Raw genomic sequence first — 25,392 nt, forward strand, 5'->3', positions numbered from 1 at the left:
GACAACTCTCCACCAGGCAAAACCCATACTGCATATCAATCTATAAATGACAACAAAATAATAAAAGTAAAACCATTCAAACAAGAAACTTAGTGCATTTCTTTACCTCAGGATTCCCTCAGGGCTTTATTGGAGTTTAAACAGCAAGGGGAACTTCCATGAATTTTCAAGTCTCCTTTTGTATCTTTTGTGACAAGTCAGGTTTTCCAAAATTTTCTACTTTTTATAGATTCCGTCAGTCACTTGCAGGATTACAGTCCCAGAGGTTACCATCTATCCATTCGGGCCCGGACAGAAAGCACATATTTAACACAAAAAAGTTCCTACGCATGGGTATAACTTTCAAAATATGTAGAGTATTTTGGTAATTTTGGTATCAAATGAAAGCAGCTGGATGACTGGTGATCATTGTATACCACTTTTTGACTTTATATCTTTTGTGAAAAGTCAGTTTTTCCAAAATTTTCTACTTTTTAAAAATTCCGTCAGTCACTTACAGGATTTCAGTCCCAGAGGTTACCATCTATCCAGTGGTAAGTCAATGAATTACCAATGGTTATTTGTGTTTTATTATTTTGTTCTACTTATAGATCATTCATAGACTGATGTTAATGTCAGAGGTCTTCTAATGGTTATGTTTAACATCTCTGATCACTGTCTATGAAAAGCTTGCCACATATTAACAAGGCTGTTTGTTCATTGTTGAAGATTGTATGGTGACCCCTAGATGTCTATTTGTGATGACCTCATATATCTGGGTTGCTGTCTCATTAATGTTTACCTCACACAAATATCCCCTGTTTGACAAACTTAACTTTCTCTGACTTTTCTTAAATTTAATTTAAAATCATGACTCCATTTTTATATTCAAACAACTATTTTCTAATGTCACATGTAAAGTGAGTTCCTGTCCAGCTAGAACTGGTTCCTCAGATGGTTTCATCATAATGGCTGCCTGTCTCCAATGGGATACTGTATCTAATGTAGTAAAATGTATCCCATCATACAGTTCAAATTCAAACCAATACACAACAGCAGTCACCTGACCTGTTTCCTCAGAAACGACCTTCACCTTATTTTCCATTTTCAAAAAAGATGGTGGATGATGTTCTGAAATTTCTTCATTGAGGTCAAAGGTTAAAAGTTCAAAAGGTGATGACAGTTTTCTGTGGGATAACTCTAACAGATCAATATCAACATGTGTTGTCATCTGAAAAATATTGATACAATATTATGTACACTGCAGAAAGTACAAGTATTATGCAATAAAACTTCTAACAATGGATAAATGCACATTTGGTGACATCTTAAGGAAAATAAAAGGCCTAAATGAACAATATTTATGTGACAGGAATGATGTTCTGAGAACTTTCTCACCATTTATAAATCTTTATAATTCAAGTTTTTCTACAGCAATCATTTCATTTTCAAATATTGATAATATAGCCATTTTTGTCTCCCCTTGACAGCGTCTAAAAGGGAGACTTACATATACTGTTTCTGGCAGCGGCAACAATTTGTAAAAGTTTGTGATTAGGTCAGTTTAAGGGGAACCACTAATTGAGTCTATGATATTTGGTATGTGGTATGCAGTTGTATCAGCATTAATGGCACATGTCATTTCCATGGAGGTTATTTGTTCCTGTCCCCTCAGTTATGGTCTGTTGACTTTGAAACTTTTGCATAGTTTACATGTAAGAGTGTGTGTTTCGGTCAGATTAAAGGGGAACCTCTTATGATAAATCGAGAGTGTGTGATTTGGTCAGATTAAAGGGGAACCACTTATGATAAATCGATGATATTTAGTATGCAGTTGTATTAGAATTGGCGTATCATATATCTCAGAAATTATTAGGCCCTGTTTCTTCAGTCATGGTTCATTGACTTTGAGTAGTTTGCATAATTTACATATAATCTTTTTTTAATTTCAACATCTGTCATGTCTGTATTTTACTGTCAAAATATACAGGCCAAATATATCTCTGTGTCAATTTTAGATGTCTTAGAATATGGTAGTAAAATAATGTTTATTAAGTCAATTCTAAGTATATTAATTTCTAGATGCATTATAGGTTAAATCCTTCATATGAGGAAACCTTTTAATCTTAAAAAAAAATTACGAACAGAAAAGGGAAGAGAAAACAGTATGCAAAATGGCTGGGTAAATTATATTGTTGAGTCATGTCAGATCTTAGACACAGTTATCTACCCTGGAAAATTTGATGGAGATAAACAAACACCACACCCGTAGCCAGGGGGGTTCGAGGGGTTCATACGACCCCCCCCCCCCCGGCCCCCCTTAAAACAAATAAGCACTGTTAAAGTCGACGTTCTGTTTGAATTGTAACTGTTAAAGTGAGCTTCGCGAGTCTATGTAACACCCTCTTGGAAATTCCTGGCTACGGGCCTGAACACAGTTCCTATGATTTTGGTTTTGTCAAAGTGTAGGAATTTCTTTCTCTGAATTAATAAACCATGTACCTTCTATGGCATTATCTTACCCCATTGATTTATTGGTTGATTGATTGGTGTTGAACGCCACTTTCAACACTATTGTGCTATTTTGTGGCAGTCAGTTTTTATTGGTGGAGGAAGCCGGAGTGCCCGGAGAGAACCACCGACCTTCGGTAGGAAATCTGACAATCCTAGTCAATTAAGATTATAGTCGAGTGCACCTGCCCCGTGCGGGAACTCACAACCTCAGTGTTGACTGGCTAGTGATACAGTAGTTCAACTACTTAGACCACTCGGCCACCGAGGCCCCCTTACCCCATTGAACGCATTGGTCTGACTTTGAGCAAAGTCCTTGTTCTTATTCCTTAATTCTGTATGCTTAGAGGAAAAGCACCAATTATCAGTTTGAAAGTCTTTTACAAGGTCATAAATCAAACCAATGACCTCCCGAAATATAAGTGAGCACATTACTAAAAGAAGAGTCAAGAGGGTCTGGATGAAGTTGAGGGTCTGGATGAAGTTTACAGAGAATTATGGGCCAAATCTACAGGAAAATAAGACAAAAGAATAAAGAATAGAGAAAAATTGGCCAAACAAGTAAAGAATATAAAATAATGGGTTGCAAAACAAAGAATAATGAGAAAAAGATAAAACTAACAGAAATGAAGGACCCCCATCCAGACCCTCAGTCAAGGGGTAGGAAACGTTTCTTATTGCTAATGCCTGTTTTCCACTATACCTGAAAATCATTCATAAATTTAGCCACGCTGAACCCGAGTGTGACTTCATCGTTAATGACAGCACTATCTATCTGTAAATCTACGGACTCAACACAAACTCCATGTATAGTTACTCTCCCAGGCATAACTCTTCCTTCTTTGGTTAAGCTAGTAACCCTGTGTCAGATAAAGAAAAGAGTCAATATTTTTATTTTTTTCCATAAAAACTTAATCATAGGTTCGACATTAAATGATTATAACAATAAGAAATGCAGATTCTAATCTATAACTGTCATAACTGTAACAAAGGGCAACATAATGACCTTAACGTTTATATTACAAAAATAAATTTGCTAAAAGATCCTAAAGTTTTTATTTATTTTTTTTCAAATTCTAAAAGTGTTCAATACTTATTGGTCATGTTGGTCTGAAATCATGGAAATGAAAAAAATATCAAAGTCTGAAGCATAAACTGTTTCACTGATATGAATTGTTACTAATGAAATGTTTGTTTTACGTTTTGGATTTTCAAATAAATTATTGCAGTCGTATATTGGTATCACGTCGTGGTCATCCGAAGACATTTGGTTTCCAGACAATAACTTTAGTTTAAGTGATAAAATTGAGAATGGAAATGGGGAATGTGTCAGAGACAACAACCCGACCATAGAGCAGACAACAGCCGAAGGCCACCAATGGGTCTTCAATGCAGAGAGAAACTCCCTCACCCGGAGGCGTCCTTCAGCTGGCCCCTAAACAAATATGTATACCAGTTCAGTGATAATGGACGTCATACTAAACTCCAAATTATACACAAGAAACTAAAATTAAAAATGAGTGTATGGATCTCTATGAAATTTAACCAAAAGGTTCAATACCACAAAAGGAAGGTTGGGATTGTTTTTGGGGGTGATGGTCCCTACCATTTAGGAATTAGGGCTAAAAAAGGGACAAAACAAGCATTTTTCTAATTTCAGGACAATAACTTGTTGTCAAGTATTTTGATTGCTCTGAAATTGTACCACAAGCATGACAAGGTTCAATACCACAAGTAGAAGATTGGGATTCATTCCTCAAAAGAAAATTCTCTTCGAATATTAATTTTTTTTGGGGGGGGGGGACTACATTTATTCTGTGTCAGAAACCTATAATGTGTCAAATATTTAATTACAATCCAAATTCAGACCTGTATCAAGCTTGAATATTGTGTCCATTTTTGCCCCAACTGTTCAGGGTTGGACCTCTGCAGTCATATCCAGCTGCTCTCAGTGAAGCAGTTTGTTATATAAAGACATTATTTGATACAAATGCCCATTTGGTGCAGTCAAATTGGTACCCCATGATAAATGCTATTCAAGGCCTAGGAAATTTCATACTCCCTAAACCAAAAATTGAATTGTTCAAGAAATCTTTTATGTTTTCTGGACCATCCTTGTGGAACAATTTGCCAATATCATTACGAAATATTACAAATGTTAATTCTTTAAAATTCAAATTAATAGATCATTTATTGAAATCAACCAATTATAAAATATAAAATACCAATTATATTTTTTTAGTGTGATTATTATTTTTTTTTCATAACAATGTATGCAGTTGTATTGAACATTGATCATTATACTTGACTTTTATACTAATATATGCCATATATATCACTGTTTGCATTATGCTTTTTCAACGATTTTTTGTTTATGCTTTTCTATGATCATGAGGGCCTCAGGGAAGATTAGTTATATAGCTAACTGTGTAACCCTCTTAAAATAAAGTATTGTTGTTGTTGTACCATTAATATTATTATCATATACCTTTTCCATTGTAAATTTGGATTTTGATTTTTGGAGTTTTAACGCCACTTTTAAGCACCGCTTTTGGGCTATTTCTTGGCAACCAGTTTTTATTGGTGGAGGAAGCCGGAGTGCCAGGAGAAAACCACGCTCTTCAATAGGAAAACTGACAATCCTAGTCAATTAAGATTGGAGTCGAGTACACCTGCACGTACAGGGTTCGAACTCACAACCTCAGTGTTGACTGGCTAGTGATTACAGTGGTAACTACTTAGACCACTCGGCCACCGAGGCCCCCGTTAAATTTAGAATGTTACTAAGAAACTAAAATTTAAATGACAGGATGATCGAAAGATTCTCACAAAAAAAAGTAAGCATGGGACTAAAAACCTTGAACACATTTTTTGCAGGGGGAGGGTAGAGGAAGGGCTATGTGTACAAACCTGAGCAATGCTATGTCTTCCAGAATCTGTTGTCTCAGAGCTCCACATGTTTCTATTATATCACACACCAACAAATTATGCAAATTAGATACACTTCGAACATTATCTTCTATAAATAGACAACTTAGGTCAAGGTTGTTGTTCATGGCTATTCTAATTATATCATTATGAACTTCCTTCCTTGCCAACACAGTAGCATGGGAAATCCCCTGTTTTAAAAGTTGAATTGTCAAAAGTGATAATTCTAAGCACATGTCTAAAACAGAAACATTTTCACTTTCGCCTTTTATCACATATTTTTCAATCGCTTGACAATATATTCTGTTCATATCCAGATTGTTTAATTTTGAGACTTCTGTTCTTTCTAGTAAAACAGGATCATGGTAGTTCTGCATGACAAAGTTTTCCGCCATTTCTACATCACAACTCATTACATCTGATTCTTTCACTTGACAAGAATTTAAATGCAGGTAGTTCCCTTCTAGAGTGAAACACAAATGAAGCTTGCTTCCACTACGGATTTGGTAATTATTCTGCACTGCAAAAAAAATTAGAATTGACTTATTAAAAAGTGTTATTGACTTTCTATCAATAATAATAAACACATTGTAAACAAAGGCTAATCCATTTCATAAAGATTATCATGATGGATGGCTGTTTAACGTCCAGCACCAAGACACGCTGAGCTGGATTTTCAACATGCTGGTTCACAAGGTAACAGTCCCCATGAAGACATGTCATCCTACCAGGACACATTATTTTGACTCCAAGCCGACCAATCTTTGCATTTACTCCTTAATGCTGTGTGCTTAGCTGAGAAGTAGCAAATATCAATTTTGAAGTCTTTCGTTTGACCTGGCTTGGGTTGGAACTCACTACCTGCCACACTGAGGCGAACATGCTACCAAAAAAACACCAAGGAAGTCATCAAAATGGATGTAGGAGGGAAGGAAGGTAAATTGTTATTTTTGGACACAAGTTGTAGGTCATTTATGATTGTATGCACTACAAACCGCTAAGTCTGAAAAGACCAGTTTTTGTGCTCAACCAGTAAAGTCGAGCACAGATTTTACTCGACTTGTCTCGACAGTACTTAACTGTACTTGACTTTGGTCTCGACTTTACTTAATAAGTCTGATTCAGTAATTGATGATCTTGGTGTAGTCTGAAATGGTCTCGACCAAGGCTCGACCTGTCTCGACCAAGGCTCGACCTGTCTCGACCAAGGCTCGACCAGTCTTGACCAGTCTTGACCTGCCTCGACCAGTCTCAACTCAGTCTCGACCAGTCTTGACCTGTCTCGACTAGTCTTGACCTTCAAGTTTAGTCTCAACTGGTCTGAATCAGCCCATCTGACTAAATTAAATATTGATCTTACAAAATTCCAGGTTATTTGGTAGTTGGTTCATTGCTGGGAAATTAAAGAAGTAAATTAATAGGTAAAAAAAAACAGGGGTTCAAATTAACAGGACCTTTGACACTCCAAACTGAAAGGTCCACAACATAAATCCAAGGTCCTACTTTATTTGAAATATTTCATAACTCAGTAAGATTAATGTGTTTTTGGTCTTAGGTTAGCTTGTTTAATTATATTTGAACTGCATGCAATATTTTGTTAAGTTTACAAATATATTGCCAGGCAACCATATAAATGTAGCACTAAACTGTCAGTGTCACTGTGGTATAACATGTATAATAATAAATGATGTAATTGTCTTACAATAGATATAAGAAGATGTATATTATGAATTCAAATAATCTTTTTTTTTTGGTATTGGGGAGGGTGTCACTGTGGGTGGGTGTGTTGTCTCAATCATTGGTAATTATCCCATTATCTCAGGGCTTAGACTACTTCAGAATCATAGGGAGAAGTGACTTCTCTTTTTTAAACTGATAGGGATAAGTGGTGAGATTTGAAAGAGAAGTGCTCACTCAAGGCGCTACAATGTTTGATTTTTATTATAATATAAAGGGCTATATGTATCTTTTTTTTAAAATTGTTCAATTCATAACCGAGAATTCAATTAAAGTAACAGTGCAAATTCATAGCTGTTTAAGTTCATCATATGTTGCACAATTATATTAGTTCCTCTCTTGTTAGAAACTACCAACTAAATATCTAGCACTTATAAAGAAAGAACTTTTTTTACATCAAAAAAGAAAAGAAAGTGTGGAATGCATTATTTTTCCCTTTGGGATCAATATTCTTCTGTCAGATGTGCAATTCATGGGTCCGTAGTCATTATCCTTAGAATCCGGATTTCATTCATAGCTGGTCCATTTCCCGACTGCGATTAGTAGTTTGTACAAATATTTCAATGGAGTACGAAAAAATTTACAAAAATAAACGATGTTTAAAACGCTGTTTGGAAGGGAATATGACGTTTTTAATGCAATGAATGGATTACAAATTTACTTAAGGCAACTTTCATCACTTCTAAAGGGTTAACAAACTTATTTTGCGGACAGTTAAAATGGTTTAAAGTATGCTCTCGAGGGGTATACCATGTCAATAGTAATATGGCTTTGAAATGACGATACTGGTGGTTCAAAAGGTCGGCAAAGTTAATTTTTATTTTCTTTCAAATCGAAGGTCCGTTGGGCGTAGCTAGTAACCAAAATGAAAGTCCGATTGCAATAGTGGAAGGTCACGGACCTCGGACCACTGCTAATTTGAACCCCTGAAAAAGCAAGAATTTTCAGTTGAGACTAAACTTGAAGGTCAAGACTAGTCGAGTACAGTTAAGTACTGTCGAGACAAGTTGAGTAAAATCTGTGCTCGACTTTACTGGTCGAGCACAAAAACTGGTCTTTTCAGACTCTGAGCAGTTTGTAGTGATGTCCATTTGTGTCCATTTGATGTATGCAAATTTACTAAAAAAAGATTCTTGGTTGTAGAGGATATTATAAGTTCTTCCATACCCTCCAATATCGATTCTAACAGAATAGCTCCAATTATTATAAAAGTAAAATGTCAATAAAATTTAATTATAAAAGCAAAATAAGAAAAACATTAAATCAATTATTTGTAATATGAGTTGTCTCCCATTATTGAAAACAAATCAGCATTATTTCAGTAGAAACTTTCAAAAATTTGTTTTGTGTTTTATACAAAAGTATTTATATATGTATTATGACGCATTCACAGCCGTAATCTTCTCTGTAGATTTTCAAAGTAAACCATTTTTTTTGCATAAACCATTCTTTTATTATAAATAATTGATATAATCTGTGAAAGCCAGAAATAAACACTGTTACCTTGTCCATTCTGACAATAACAGAAGTTAGAGGGCAGCACAGGATAAATAGCTTGCTCCCAGCAGTTTTTATTTGTGGGGTCTGTTGAAACTGAGATATCCTCATCAAGGTGAAGGTCAAACCACACAGCAATAGCATCCAGCTTACCACATTTTGTCACAGCAACATCAGCATCCCACTGTATTCCACTGCATAAAATGTCTAACTCCTGTCAAATGAAGCAGGAATATTTGGTATTTTAAAGACATGTAAATGACATGAAGTGCAAAATAGAATATCTACAAGACATAACAAATACAGCACACGTGGGATTAACATAAAAGAGACAAAATAAATTTATTTCTTATTTCTTATGAAGCAAGAATCTTGCAATCTGATTGCTAAATTACCCTGGTCTTAATAACACCCCAACCCAGTTTTCCTGCGAATAAAATTTTGCCATATCTTAAAAAAAATATTTTAATGTACCAAAAATTCCTCAAATTTTTTAAAAAGGTAACATTTGAACAATGCGCAGCAACATCGGTGTTGAATAAAATTTGTTGTGGAAGATTTTCAATTTTCCAATTTTATTCCCTGTTACAAAAATAAGTAAAAAAAAAGCTTCAAAAGAAATAAATTTGTTATCTTGGTGCAATCAGGGGTGCACCTCAGAGTGTATGAATTTTAAACGCCTGTGTAAAATTCTGCACACCCCTGATTACAATAAGATAACAAAAAGTGTCGACCATTGTTTCTTTTCTCTTCTTCCTGGTTTAGATAAATTTAAATTCTTGAAAGAAATTTTGTGAAAATTAATTGTTTGCTTTAGAGATTATATGTTTATTTCATTAAAAATATAAAAATGAAGAGATATAGAGTAGATACACATGAAGCAATATCCTCCTAAATATACAAAGTGAAAAAAATACTATTAATTTAAAAAGCTCTCAGCATGAGATTCAATAATGAATATATTCTCTCATATTTAAAGCTAAAGCAAAGACTGACCTCTAAACTTGTAAAATTGACCTTCGTGAGAATGACTGGGTCAGCTAAAGGTTTATAACTTCCTCGTATTGTCGACAGATTTTCTGTAGTGTATGGATCAACCTTTGACCCTGTTGTACAGTGTATAGGTATGTATTCAATGTCAACATTCTGCAGACCTGAGAATAAAAACCTGCAAAAAACAGAATTATAGGTTTTATAACAAGTGAGAATTGGATATGGCTTGATATCAACTCAAGTTATTTGATTTCAATATAATAATAAATGAGCCTTTGGCGAGTCTATTATTTCTAGTTTAAATAAAATAACGAGAGTTGATATCAAGCGATATCCAATTCTCACGAGTTGTTAAACCTGTTTTTCTTATAATCAACACTCTCATTGTGCTAAATAATGAAATTCTGAAAATCGTTGGTCTTTTGCACATTCAAGTATGACATCACATCCTTTTCTAGTGTCAAACTTTAACAGCAGACTTTCTTAATATTTTTGTACGCTTCAGAATGTAATGAAATTTGATAAAAAGAGGTTTGCAAGATGAAAAGTGTGAGTGTTTTGTATATTTTTGAAGAAATCACGTATGTGCGTTGCCATGGATGAAATGTACATCACCTTAACCATAGAAAGTTAACAATGACCTAAAGAATAGCCACATAGAAAGGTCGTAATATCTTCTCCTGATGCTGGATAAGCCAATCAAAATTAACGTAGTTTTCCTATCACTTTTTCGTATCACACTCCGTGCAGTGTGATACGAGAAATATCTCTTCATGCAAGAAATAGATAATAGGCCGCGATCATAAAAGAATGTGATTAATGTTGCTTAATCTTTAGTTTTCTGTGTAGTGTTTTCTTAACTATTGTAAGTCTTTTTTATCTCTTTTTGTAGTGGTGTTTTCTTAACTATTGTAAGTCTTTTATCTCTTTTTGTAGTAGTGTTTTCTAAACTATTGTAAGTCTTTTATCAATAAAAGACTTTTTGTAGTGGTGTTTTCTTAACTATTGTAAGTCTTTTTTATTTCTTTTTGTCGTAGTGTTTTCTTAACTATTGTAAGTCTTTTTTATTTCTTTTTGTCGTAGTGTTTTCTTAACTATTGTAAGTCTTTTATCTCTTTTTGTATTAGTGTTTTCTAAACTATTGTAAGTCTTTTATCTCTTTTTGTCATGGTGTTTTCTAAACTATTGTAAGTCTTTTATCTCTTTTTGTCATGGTGTTTTCTTAACTATTGTAAGTCTTTTATCTCTTTTTGTCGTGGTGTTTTCTTAACTATTGTAAGTCTTTTTTATTTCTTTTTGTCGTAGTGTTTTCTTAACTATTGTAAGTCTTTTTTATTTCTTTTTGTCATAGTGTTTTCTTAACTATTGTAAGTCTTTTATCTCTTTTTGTATTAGTGTTTTCTAAACAATTGTAAGTCTTTTATCTCTTTTTGTCATGGTGTTTTCTAAACTATTGTAAGTCTTTTATCTCTTTTTGTAGTAGTGTTTTCCAAACTATTGTAAATCTTTTATCTCTTTTTGTAGTGGTGTTTTCTAAACTATTGTAAGTCTTTTATCTCTTTTTGTCATGGTGTTTTCTTAACTATTGTAAGTCTTTTATCTCTTTTTGTCGTGGTGTTTTCTTAACTATTGTAAGTCTTTTTTATCTCTTTTTGTAGTGGTGTTTTCTTAACTATTGTAAGTCTTTTATCTCTTTTTGTAGTAGTGTTTTCTAAACTATTGTAAGTCTTTTATCAATAAAAGACTTTTTGTAGTGGTGTTTTCTTAACTATTGTAAGTCTTTTTTATTTCTTTTTGTCGTAGTGTTTTCTTAACTATTGTAAGTCTTTTTTATTTCTTTTTGTCGTAGTGTTTTCTTAACTATTGTAAGTCTTTTATCTCTTTTTGTATTAGTGTTTTCTAAACTATTGTAAGTCTTTTATCTCTTTTTGTCATGGTGTTTTCTAAACTATTGTAAGTCATTTATCTCTTTTTGTCATGGTGTTTTCTTAACTATTGTAAGTCTTTTATCTCTTTTTGTCGTGGTGTTTTCTTAACTATTGTAAGTCTTTTTTATTTCTTTTTGTCGTAGTGTTTTCTTAACTATTGTAAGTCTTTTTTATTTCTTTTTGTCATAGTGTTTTCTTAACTATTGTAAGTCTTTTATCTCTTTTTGTATTAGTGTTTTCTAAACTATTGTAAGTCTTTTATCTCTTTTTGTCATGGTGTTTTCTAAACTATTGTAAGTCTTTTATCTCTTTTTGTAGTAGTGTTTTCCAAACTATTGTAAATCTTTTATCTCTTTTTGTAGTGGTGTTTTCTTAACTATTGTAAGTCTTTTATCTTTAAATTGTGGTTTTGATTGCCTTCTTAGTGTCTTCTTATTTTTTTGTCAAAGTGCTGGACATTTATGAAATATCAAACTATTCACATATGGAATTGTATTTCTTTTGATTAACGTTAACTTTTTAAACCATAAAGCATTTTTTTCATCTTAGAAATAGTTCATGCAAAAAAATTCTCCTTTAACTTTTTATTTGGTTCAAACAATATTTTATTTGACAAGTCAAATCATGCCATATACTATAATACAGTATAAACAATGGGATCCAGAAACAAGCAACATTGCTTATTTTAATCTGTCTCCAACAACTTTTTATTTACAACTAAATGTGTTCGTTTTGACCTTTTTAATTTGTTTCCATTGTTTGCATGATTTTCAAACTATTGGAGAGAAATTTTATTTATCTTGGTTTTTAAAAACAATACTTGCACGACTTGATTTTGTTGTTTGATCGTTCACCCTTATTCATGTAATTGATAAATTTAAAAATATCTTCTGTAGTGAGCTTCTATTCTTGTCTGTCTAAATCTTTTAAGGAAGTTCGCTACTCTGTTTCAAAATAACAAGCTTTTAAAAAGACTGTTATAAATTGATAGTATATAAATAAAGGAAATATAAAAGCAGAAAAAAATGAAGGGTCCGTGAGCTTGTTTTTCGAGATATAAGCCATTGAAAATTTGGCGGGAAATGATTCTCTCTAGACTTTTCATACATTTAACATTGGCACCTTTTTTCTGCCAAAAAGTATGAAAAAATAATAAGGATTTAATAAGATTTTCAAAGATTGCATTTTAAACTATATGTAATCAAATTATGAAAAGAAAAGTAGGAGTTAGTGGGCAAATTTTTTAATGGCATTACATGGATAAAACCAGAGGATTCCGAATATCTGGCAAAATTTCAAAAACAAGAGGAGCGAACATCCTTAATAGCCTACTTTATTAGAAAAATTACCTATTTTTGGTCCTAATTGTTTCACTTTCAATTGGACAAACATACATTGTAGCTCCACATGGTATAACGGTAGGGTTCAACTAGAAAAAAGTTTCATGAGTTAAGATGACATAAACATATAGATTATACCACTCCATTTAATGAGCTACGCTTTTTCTCCACTCCTGAGACTTATTTTTTTATTTTCTATAAACAAGGCTTGTTGACTGTTGTAGTTTAAACTGACAAAAGTTACTTAGCATTTAATGTTATATGGAAATAGAAATAGAAATTCTTTATTTGACCAATTATGGACCCTTGCAGGTTTTTACATGAATTTCATACAATGATTACAATGATTTTTGTTATGCCATAAAATAATAAAAATACAACATAATAGAACAACAATAGTCAATAGTCAGTGCATGCAAATGAGAGAGAAAAGTTAATAGGGGAGATAATCAATTAATGTTGTAAGGATTATTTCCCTTTGAACAGTATCTAATAAGCTTTCAAGAATAAGTATACTGTTCAGAGTTGGAAATGAAAAGAAACCTTAACTGATTATATTTATTCTATCCAAATTTGAACAATTCTTTTTTTTATTTCCATCATATTAGTACAACATTGTACATGCAGTAAAAATCTGCAACTTCTAAATTTGATTTTAATAAATCTCTCCCAATGAGATTGAAATTTCAAGACATCCCAAGCCTCTTCCAAATTTTAGCTGAAATAAAGGTCTGGAATAGGTGTTTTATAAACCTTGCCCTCAATTGTTGTGAATTGTGTTCACTTGGCCAATGAATAATGACAACTGATATTTTTGAAAAAAATTGTTCACCTGAAAATGAGCACAGTACTAGAAGATTCAATACACAGTACTAGAAAATTCAATGTACTAGAAGATTCAATTCACAGTACTAGAAGATTCAATACACTGTACTAGAAGATTCAATACACAGTACTAGAAGATTCAATACACAGTACTAGAAGATTCAATACACAGTACTAGAAGATTCAATACACAGTACTAGAAGTTTCAATACACAGTACTAGAAGATTCAATACACAGTACTAGAAAATTCAATACACAGTACTAGAAGATTCCATACACAGAAGATTCAATACACAGTACTAGAAGATTCCATACACAGAAGATTCAATACACAGTACTAGAAGATTCAATACACAGTACTAGTAGATTCAATACACAGTACTAGAAGATTCAATACACAGTACTAGAAGATTAGATTCAATACACAATACTAGAAGATTCAATACACAGTACTAGAAGATTCAATACACAGTACTAGAAGATTCAATACACAGTACCTCTTCCTTGTTGTCATCATCAAATGGAATCATTAAGTTCTGTAGAGCATGCTGTATTGTACTGACAATGTTCTCTCCAAATAAAGCTGCATCAAACGTCTCCGTGACTACCAATGATACTCTACAAGAGAAATTGAAAACTTATATCGACCCCACTTCTGTTGCAAGTGAGTCAGAAAAATTCAGCATTCAAGATGCAAGTGTTATATTTATATTGATGTGTAGACATGGCCATTGGAAGCTCTGTCACAGTTTAAGGAATGTCTTCAGGTATAATAACAATGTCTGAAGAATCCCATTTTTACCAGTGTGTTGTTGGTGTGTAACCATGGTCACAGCTCAAACAAACTTACCTGTCAGGAATGTCCTCTGGAATCAGGACGTCTGTAGATGTTTTGCAGATCAAATCAATTGTATCTTGAGATTTGTTAGCTCGGAAGACATCATTGGCAATCTCACACATTGTTTTGGACTTCTCACAGGCATGTATTTCTGGTATACCTGCCTTCATGGCAAATAAACTGTAAGAAAAATAAGTATATGATTGAGAGGAAAAATACATAAAACAAATGGAACAATCAGACTAAAAGGGCTAAACAGGTGTAGGATCAACATAGACTTTGAACCCTAAAACAATTACATTGTTCATAGTTCCTTTTAGTTAATGATATCTTTTGCATGTCTCTTGCATTCACTCATTTATCATTCTCTTCAAATAAACCCAGCAAGACATCTTACAAAAAATGTATATTAAATACTATTTTTCTATGCAGATAACTAAATATATCAAGTATTTCAAAATCAGTTATATAACATGTATAATGAAATCAACAATCCACAATCCTGAGCTATGCTTGTCTACATATATTTCAAAACTGATAAAAGAACAGAGTTCCAATGTCCCCGGCATTGCACATGTTTTATCTATCAAAGGTACAAGGGCAATAACTAAAAAAAGCACTTTTTTTTTGTTCTTTAAAACTTTTTATTAATATCTTAAGAGAAATGAAGGCTTCAGAGAAAATGCAATGTGATTTCCATTATAATTTATATTTCCAAGGGGCATAACTCGTTAAAAATATTTGATCAGAACTTATTTTCGAAAGTGTCAAAGACATTGCTGATATAAACCTATGATATATAAAGTTTCATAAAATTCTGTCAAGAATTGAACACATGAGAGCGATAACATTGCAATTTTCCATATAATTTATATTTCCAAGGGGCATAACTCTTTTAAAAATAATTGATCAACTCTGTTTTTCGAACTCGTCCAAGACATTGCTGATATGAACCTATGATATAAGTTTCATAAAAATTTGGCAAGAATTGAACACATGATAGAGCTAACGATGCAATTTTCCATAAAATTAATGTTTCCAAGGGGCATAACTCTTTTAAAAATAATCGATCGGCATTGATTTTCAAACTCGTCCAAGACATTGCTAATTTCAACCTATGATATAAGTTTCATAAAATTTTGGCAAGAATTGTACACATGAGAGGGCTAACGATGCAATTTTCAATAAAATTAATGCTTCCAAGGGGCATAACTCTTTGAAAAATAATTGATCTGCACTGATTTTCGAACTCCTTCAAGACATTGCTGATATAAGTTTCATATAAATCTGGCAAGAATTGTACACATGAGAAGGCTAACAAGACTGGACAGGGGTAAAACAATTTGCCCCCCAACTTACAGTTTAACCTTTTATGACTTTGTTTTGTTCACACATTGTTGTCAATGTTATAGAATTTAATGCGACTGTCATACAAGTGAGAGGTTTAGCTAGCTATTAAACCAGGTTTAATCCACCATTTTCTACATAAGGAAATGCATGTACCAAGTCAGGAATATGACAGTTGTTTCCATTCAATTGATGTGTTTGAGCTTTTGATTTTGCCATTTAAAAAGGGACTTTCAATTTTGAATTTTCCTTGGAGTTTTTTTATTTTACTTTTTATACCTCAAGATTCCAGTTCCAGAGCCAATATCTAACGCTGATCTGTGACCTCTTTGTGCTGCTCTTCGTATTGCAATACGGTATGCACAATTACGTCTCACATCATTCAACATTCGGAAATGCCAGCGTTCAACAAGATGACTGCAAACATTTTCTAAATTCTGTCTGGCTGCTGTGTAATCTGGATTGATCTGTATAGATCTTCTGATGTACAGGGCTGCTTCTTCAATGTAACCAAGTCTAGAAAAAAATGCAGTTATATATTATCTTTGATTCTGAAACTTGGCTACATTCTCATCTAAAAGATTATACACTTTATTATTTTCAATAGTTTGCATGGGGTATTTTCATGATTGTAACAAAATCTTCCAGTCCCACCTAGATTCTCACTATAAATTCAGAAGTTGTTGCATACACAACAGAACTTTTGCATTTTCAAATGTTATGATACTTTTTCAATTGATTTTTCATCAATTTTATCAGAAATAATTAATCAGCCAAAATAGTATTCCTATTTTACTTATTAACACAAAATGCAAGGGGAAACCTTCTTAAGGGTTGGAGGTCAAACATTTTTAGTAGTAATTGAGGTCTTGCTTTAAGATATAAAAATATTCCACATGATTAGGCTTGCTAAGAAGGATTTAAAACAGATACTTTCTTTCGGCCTAAACAGCATTAATCATATATAGCAAATATATCAATAGATATCAAAGTTTTCTAATGAGGTAATTTGATTTGGAGTTATTTCCCTTTGTTCTCAAGAGTGCAAACTGGTTGATTTTCTTATATTATTCATGTTATATCAGGGATATAAACATTTTTTTTTTAATTGTGGACCTATTTTGTGAAAGATTGAAATACAACTCAAAGAAGCTAGCAGAAACAAACACAAAAAGAAACTAGAAAATAAAACTTACAAGGCAATCTTACTGTAGTCCTGATTATGATGTTTTGATTTCCACTTTGGAATCTGAATCACTCAAACTTATTGAGTGGTTCAAAATAAATAAAATGCAGGCAAACCCCGACAAATTTCAGGTCTTAGCAGTTGGGAAAAAGACATATAACAAAAATCCATCTATACTTATCCAAAGTGCTGATCTTTCGTGTGAGTCAACTGTCAAATTACTTGGTATTGACATAGATTATCAGCTAAATTTTGATATTCATATTGGTAAAATATGCAGGAAGGCATCTCAGCAACTAAATATTTTGAAACGTTTGGGAGCTTATCTGAACAAGCTAAGTAAGCTTACTATTTTCCATACATTTATTTTGTCAAACTTAAATTTCTGCCCTTTGGCATGGCATTTTTGTACTGAGAAAAATTCAAAAAAATTAGAAAAAGTGCAAGAAAGAGCACTAAGGTTTGTGTACGAAGACCATTCAAGCTCATATCAACAGTTGCTTGAAAAGGCTAAGATGCCTTTACTGCATACTAAAAGACAAAGATCTATGGCAATTGAAACTTTTAATATAGTCAATAAATTAGCACCTGTCTGTTTACATGATTTATTAAATGTAAAAGATTGTAAATATTCTTTCAGATATAGTAATATACTGGATATACCACATGTAAAAACTACACAGTTTCGTAAGAAAAGTTTTAAATTTGCAGCTGCTACTCTGTGGAACAGCCTACCTGACCATTTCAGGACTGAAAACAGTTTTTCTCAATTTAAGAGCCTTATACAGTCTTGGAATGGTTCAAAATGTTGTTGTTCTGCTTGTAGATAAGCTTTTTCATATTTTAGATGTTGCTCTAACATGTTATTATGCCTTAAATTTTTGCATGTGTGCTATATTTTATTTGTGCTTCATTTTAGTTGTGCTTAAATTTTAGTTCAGCTTTGGCTTTAGATATGTATTTTAAAAGTGCTTTGCATGTATTTCAATATATCCTGTCTGCATGTTGTGTGTTTTAATGTTGTGTTTGTGTTACCTTATACCGGTAAAAAGCTCTTAAGAGCTTATGTTTGTATTGTTATATGTGAACCGAATCAGAATAAAACTTTCGTATTCGTATTCGTATAAAAGCAGAAAGAAAAGAAAATCATGAAGTTGATGAAGATGTAAAAGAAAGACATAAAATATGGAAAAGAAAAAGCAGAAAATTGGAGGCTAAAAAGAAGAAATTATTAACAGCAAGTGATGACAAGGGTACAAAATTTATCACATAGAAAAAAGGAAATACTACAAAGGTCACTCAAGCTTCCACAAGAAAAAGAGCACAATGGGTTTGCCAACATTAGCTATAGAGTGCAGGGGTTTGTACTAAAATGGTTTCTCATTTGATAAGAATAACCACAGCGTTGAAAATCCAAGCTAATGAATTTTAATGATACAGGTAAGTCAGATACCTTTATATATGAAGACTATGTTAGTTCGTATGATGAATTTCTTGTACGAGCAAAGGTTCCATCACTGAAAATTAGACGTATGCGTACATGGCTATTGAATGTTTTAAAATTTTATATAAATTGTCACCACCATGATTACATGATTTAGTTGTATTGAAAGATTGTAAATTTAATTTTAGATATTCTAATATTGCAGACATACCTAGGGTTCGAACATCAACCTATGGTAAGAACTCTTTTAAATATACATGATATACAGCTGCTGTTTTATGGAATGATCTACCTGATGATTTTGGAGATTGCTAATTTCAGTCAGTTTAAAAATATTTTAAAATCATGGAATGCAATGGAATGGAAATGACTTTAAGTGCACAGTTTGTGCGGATTATCAATTAATGTATTATATAAAAATTTTACCATTTAGATCATATCCTATTTTTAATATTTTATGTTATGCATTTTTACCAGCTTTCTAATCATGCTTAGTTTACATTTTATATGCTTTTAGCTTTAATACCTAGTATGCTTTTAGCTTTTATAACTATCTTATCATGCTTATTATTATCCTTGTGTATTGTATTTTCGACCTACTAACATATTTCTCCGAATTTCCCTTTTATATGTTTCAACATAGACATGCCTAATATTTTGAGAGTCACTAGTATACTTGTGCATAAAATAATTGTATCTGAAATATATTTCGATCTTAAATTATTTTTTTATTTGAGTTCATTAGACCGATGGCACGTTTGTTGACAAAAACTAGCGTCTTGTGTTTTCGACCTGTCTTGTGTTTTCGACCTATCTAAGAAACTGGTCCAAAGTCGGAAATGACATGTCGTACAGATCCGGAATTGGTTAAAATTTGATGCCAATGTCTATATCAAATTATTTAAATTGTTAGGAGGCGATCAAACTTATGACTTAATGAATTAAATGGTTACATATACAACTTTAAGATAAAAAATATTATTTTGATATCTTTATTTGACTAGTTGTACACATTTCACATGAGGCACTTTGGAAGCAAGTTTGATCTTGTATACAGTCATTTTTTTTGTTCAATACATTAGTGAAGGCATTGTGGAGTGAGTATTGTCTGTAATTTCCACTGACAGACTGTTGTTTCTGTAAATTAAAATTAATCTATATTTTATTTTTTTAGTAAAAAGCTGTAAGGATCATGCAGATTTCCGTGTTAAAAATAACTTTAAGTATTACAACTAACCACCTAACAGTCATGTGACTTAATGACCTGGATGTAAACTTCACGTACAAAAAGTCCCCCTGCCATATTTCTAGAATATTTGTTTATTTTTTATAGATTCTTTTTGAAGGTAAAAATAGTATTAGTAAAAGCAGAGACATATAATACAAGAGATTCGCAACTCTAGTAGAGTCTATATAACAGCCAATGAAATGACGTGGCCACCGGAAAGCCGATTATTCCGATGGATTCATGGGTAAAAACTCGCTATTGTTGTGAAAAAGGTTCTACGCCTCACGATTTTTCTAATGGATAATGCCGATACCTTTCACAGCTAAAGCATGCAAGTATATTTAAAAGTTACAAAAAACTAATTCTAATAATTTGTTATTGATAAAATGTGTTCTAATGATGAGATTAATCAAATACAAACAAAGTTAAAACTCGGCCCATTTTACTTCACCTCCTATTGCCGTAGAAACCATTTGATCTCCCAATTTTTTTCTTAAAACTTGGAAATATTCTTATAAATATATAATTTAATGGGGCAATAATACTCCCAAATGTTGTTTTGTGATAATAAGACTATTTTCTTAAAATTTGATCCAATAGTGTTTTTTTTCTCCAAAATTATCAACAAATGTGGGGATTTTTTCTTATAAGTACCCGAAGCCAGCTGTGCTGTTACTATCATTTAATCTCGTAAAACTTGGAAATATGAGAATGATGTTATGTCGTGAAAATAGGACCAGTTTCGTAAAATTTGATCCAACATTTATTTCTAAAAATATCAACAAAGGTGACTATTATTTTGTTATTTATACACACAGCCAGCTATGCTAATTTTATCAATCTGTTTTGTCAAAACTAGAAATTTACAAATAAATATGTCAAATTATGGGGATATATATTACTCCCAATTTTGTTTTTTCTTTTTGTAAACTGGCTAAATATTGAAATTGTTCATGGACAAATTTCCTTAAATCAGTCCTTCATTTTTGTGCACTATGAAATTTATAGTCTGCATTTTGTTAGGCAATTTATTCATTTTTCAATCTGTTTATGGCAAAGTTGTTTATTTTCTCCTATTCTGAAGTCATTGTTTTTTTCTTCTTTTTAGGGTGCCAAAGATGAACGAATGCAGTAAATTTACAAAAGGAGTAAAATTTTCCTAGTAAAGGAAACCTTCTGCTGGTCGTAATATTATGAATGAGCTTCATGCATCTGTTGTCGTTTCAGACTACGCTTCTCATTCAAAACATGAACTTAATTCATTTTTAAATTAAAATCGTATTGAGGACATTTCAATGGTGACTGCAAAAGATATATATATATATATATATATATTTGATAATAAAAGATTTTATTTACACCAAGGATTTGTATATGTATACACATAAACAATCTTACTTTTAAACTGCCATCTCTTTACCCCAGAATAAAAAGACAAAAACCACTACAAATGATTAAAAGACAAAAACCACTACAAATGATTAAAAGACAAAAACCACTACAAATGATTAAAAGACAAAAACCACTACAAATGATTAAAAGACAAAAACCACTATAAATGATTGTCTCGTGGAAATAAGGTTATAAAATACTTTTTAAATAGTGTCTTCCATGTTGCTTTGATGTATGACCTCGGCTCCCACTTCAATGTTGTGTTTTTTTATAGATTTTTTGTTGCTTCGAGGACACACATATCCATCTATGTATGCAGTATTGTCAATTGTTTTTGTTGGTGGGTCTCTCGCTTATGTTTTCGTCCTTTTCACTATCAACAAAGAGTTCGTTATCAGTTTATTCAACTAGGTGTATATCTAAGTCGTAACTATTAAGATTGTCATCCCACGAAATAAAATCGGAATTTTCCATATTTCGTGCACATGAATGAAGCTTTATTCAAATGAGAAATTAATTGTAATTTTCTTAAATATTAATTCTCAATACACACTTCGAACATGAAGAAACAATAAATTTACAATGCAAGCCTATGATTAAACTGTCAAACAACACTTAGAAATCAAACATTTACCGACAATCCTACAGAAAAAACTCAATGCAAGCCCAATAAATGATGAATATAAAAATAAATAGAATTTTAATAATTTATAAATATCAAGAATAAAAAACAAAGCCTATCATGATTAACAATTAATTAACAAATGAATTAAGTTTTTTTCCACATTAATTAATTTTACATTTTGTGCATTGTATTTTTGGAAAGAGTGTGGACACCTGTGGTGTAACAACTTCTTGTTTACAAGGTGTCAATTAAAACTCATTGTTTATAACATGTTCGTGATTTACCTGGTCATCGAATAATTCAAACCTAATATACATGTCACACTGTGAAATTATGTCTCCGAGACAGTTGTATATTCAATAGAAACCCATTATGTAACTATCAAATAAAATGAACTCTGACACAATTTATCAAGTGTTAATTATTTAATATCAGGGGTTTTTTTTTTTAATACAATATCAAATTATGTCTCTTTTTCAATAATACAAATCTAAAATCAAAATTACATTAAAATAAATAATTATATATGTACTCAAATTATTTAATTAATTATGATAAATTTAACACTGAAACAGTTTATGTTATGCTTAAACATTCGTCCTTACTTCGAGCACTTTTAATACTTTTATTAATGACTTTATTACCTAAGGAGATCTCGCAAGGTTTAACTAGTGGCTGCGTGTTATTACGGGATTTCGCCGAGTTGCGAATCTCTTGTATTATATGTCTCTGGTAAAAGGTTACACAAATGTGATATCAAACAAAAAAACGTAAATACTTAATTACATTAACTTTACTTGGAACATCTTAACCACCACGTGGTATTATTTCATATTATTATTAATTATAGCAGCTGAATATGACGTCACGCGGACATGCGCAGCATAAGGGAAGTGAATGTAGAATTAGGCCGAAAACGTAAGACGGTCGAAAACACAATACGAGACGATATAATCTGCTTATTACCACCATGCTTATAGTGCTTCATTTTGTGTTATGTAAATTATTGCATGTGTATTATGTATTGTATTGTTATGTCTTGTATGTCGGTTAAAAGCTCATTAGAGCTTATGTTATGCCCTTATTTGCATACTATGCCGACTCTAAATAAATCTTATTTATTATGTCGTCCCCTTACCTGAAGAGCTGAGCTCCAATATTATTTAGAATAGATTCACAGTCTGGGAGGATTTCACATGCCTGGTCATAACATTTAAACAGGTCATCAATTCTTTCCTCAGTGATCAACTGATTTGTCCATTCTGTCATACAGTGTATAAAGTCATCTATAACTTCATTTTGTTTATGGGGTGAAAGTTTTAAAAAGAGCAAAAAATTGGCAAAGGATCGTCCATACTTTTTCTTTGAAAGAAATGACTTTGCACAAGACAAGGATGACTTGCTTATATGACTTGTATCTGATGACATGTCAGAAAATTGGTAAAACGACAAAATATTTTCATTATTCAATCATGACAAGATTCTAAAATTCCCCCTTTTATCTTGGTGATATGCTAAATTAAATAATACAAATATCGAGAACAATCTTGTAGGACCATATAATAAATGTTGACAATGGGTTTTAAGTACAAGAGTAACAGTGAATTTTGATAGTGTAATTTCTGATATACTGGATCAAAGAATAAAATTTGTATATAATCAATGTTTTACTATATAAATCCTTGAACAATTTAAAATGGACTAAGAATCAGTCGAATTTAACTTAGAATGTCTCCATCATGATCGAGAAAACGTTTATTTGAGCATAATTCTAAGGATGAAATAGAACAACAAAATAGGCCTTGACGTTTGACTTTGACTTTTTAATTCGGCCTTTTTTCAAACAACTTTCCTCAAAAATGAGCAACTACGACATGAACGAAATGACCCATGAGCACAGATATCCATCATTTCATTATCGATTGGCTGAGTTCCTTTTGGGAGGTGGTGGCTTTGCTACAGTTTGCATGGCAAATTTGATGTCACGGAGGCCAATTTATTCAAGTAAGTTTATACTGAATCTTCTGTAATATCAACGTCATCTAGACTCTTTTGGATAGTTGTCACATTGGCAATCATACCACATTTCCTTATTCTATATTAATAGTTTACAGACTAATATGTTAGTAGGTGAAACAAGCTATTTATAATAATGTTAACAGGTTAAGACAGAACGTTAACCCATAATTTGTGTATTCAGAAGTCCTACATACAGTCAGGGGTACTACTTGTACAAGATAATTTTATTTACTTGAAGAAGTAAATATTAATATACTTATATAAGTTAATTTGTAAGATACTTATACAAGTGTATTTTATTTTCTTGTACTTGTATAGGTAAATTACTTTAATGGCTTAGTCAGTCAGGGGACTTACTTAAATGAGTGATTTTCTAAATCACTGATTCAAGTAACATTATGTCCATAAAGGTTGGAAGTAAGAGTTGTCTTTCTTTAATAATCACCTATTTAAGTAGTACAAATTAATCACTAAACTGAGTGATTTAATTTTATTGTAGCTTTAAATATAGAATACTAATGATCCGGGGACTAATTATGTTGCTAAAATTATCAGAACCAACATCTGTGTTGATAAGATGACCGGGTCATGTCAGGTGATGACCTTGTACTAAATCTAGGATAATGACATAAAAAACACTTGTTTAAGTATCATACCTTAATTTCCTTCCAAAAAATCACTTCTTTAAGTATCATTATTTTAATAACCCCCACTAATTTCAACACCCCCAAACAGTGAAATTTTGATCGCGAACAGTAGAATTTATTACGTAATCTATAAGATGAAGCCTTGAATTTTACAGAAAAAATAATCCCACTGCTGGGAAAAATCTGTTAAGAAAGTATCAGTTCATTATGTAAAGCCATTTTTATAGCATTTTTTCAACTAAAATAGAATTTGCAGCTAAATGATTGTATCAAAGGCATAAACCTTGCTGCTTAAAAGAAGCAAAAAGTTCATTTTTTTCAATTTTACTAATGAAAAGATATTATCTAAACATATGTGTTTAAAATTTTGGTAAAACTACAAAATCACAATTTGTGACAAAACTTCGAATTTGCTACTTAAATAAGTGATTTGAAAATCACTTATTTCAATAAGTCCCCTGACTGTTAGTTATGTCCCTTAGACATTCAGATTTTTTTACTTATACAAGTAAAAAAGTCAGACTATCTTCTTATCTTGAATTTCTCAGGACATCTTTGCTCTAATAGAATTTTTAATTGTCTGTCCTTTGCAGATGTCTTTACTAATCATTTAAACCTATATTATTATTTACTTCTTCAAGAAAATAAAAATAACTTGTAAGACTGACATAGATATACAGTATATCTGGATCCATGTCAACTTGTACCTTTGCCAACTCGTACTCAACCAACTTGTACCCAATATTTACCAATTTGTTCTTCTACCAATTCTTACCATGCTTACCTAATATTTTTTATTATTATTTATATTATTTTGACCAAACAGGCAAACTCAGTGAAGAGGGTCTCATTAGGGAGTCTGATCCCGGATCCCGCTTCTTGTATTGTCAGATTCCTGTATCCTGTTTATCATTGTAATAATAATAA

At 31.9% G+C, this 25,392-nt stretch overlaps 2 protein-coding genes across 3 annotated transcripts in view; one reads left to right on the plus strand and one right to left on the minus strand.

Annotated features, from left to right (window-relative positions):
• Positions 1–815: 815 nt before the first annotated feature.
• LOC127714544 (protein arginine N-methyltransferase 9-like) lies at positions 816–23,327 on the minus strand. The gene is made up of 10 exons (XM_052220622.1): positions 22,938–23,327; positions 16,204–16,440; positions 14,590–14,757; positions 14,237–14,357; positions 12,923–13,002; positions 9,649–9,820; positions 8,659–8,866; positions 5,401–5,938; positions 3,194–3,350; positions 816–1,210 (listed from the first exon to the last, which is right to left on the minus strand). Exons 1-10 carry the CDS (start codon positions 23,225–23,227, stop codon positions 848–850), a joined length of 2,334 nt encoding a protein of 777 aa, XP_052076582.1. The 5' UTR covers positions 23,228–23,327; the 3' UTR covers positions 816–847.
• Positions 23,328–23,561: 234 nt separating this feature from the next.
• The window catches only part of LOC127714556 (uncharacterized), a 93,451-nt gene continuing 91,620 nt past the window's right edge, over positions 23,562–25,392 (plus strand). Inside the window, exon 1 of one of the 2 annotated variants that reach the window (XM_052220640.1) lies at positions 23,562–23,803. In XM_052220640.1, the coding sequence (XP_052076600.1) occupies positions 23,659–23,803 (145 nt within the window). In that variant the 5' untranslated portion in view covers positions 23,562–23,658. The remainder of the gene's footprint in view (positions 23,804–25,392) is intronic. The other variant, XM_052220639.1, reaches the window with a different exon arrangement.

The sequence above is a fragment of the Mytilus californianus genome, unplaced genomic scaffold (assembly GCF_021869535.1).
Source record: "Mytilus californianus isolate M0D057914Y unplaced genomic scaffold, xbMytCali1.0.p SCAF_9, whole genome shotgun sequence".
Lineage (NCBI taxonomy): Eukaryota > Metazoa > Mollusca > Bivalvia > Mytilida > Mytilidae > Mytilus > Mytilus californianus.

Excerpts from the sequence above, each read along its gene's own strand:
- LOC127714544 (XM_052220622.1), bottom strand. The coding sequence starts at position 23,227 with ATGTCATCAGATACAAGTCATATAAGCAAGTCATCCTTGTCTTGTGCA. Across the intron at positions 8,867-9,648 it reads TCAATTTTACAAGTTTAGAG|GAGTTAGACATTTTATGCAG; the intron begins GTCAGTCTTTGC and ends TTCATTTGACAG. Across the intron at positions 1,211-3,193 it reads AATTTATGAATGATTTTCAG|ATGACAACACATGTTGATAT; the intron begins GTATAGTGGAAA and ends AATATTTTTCAG.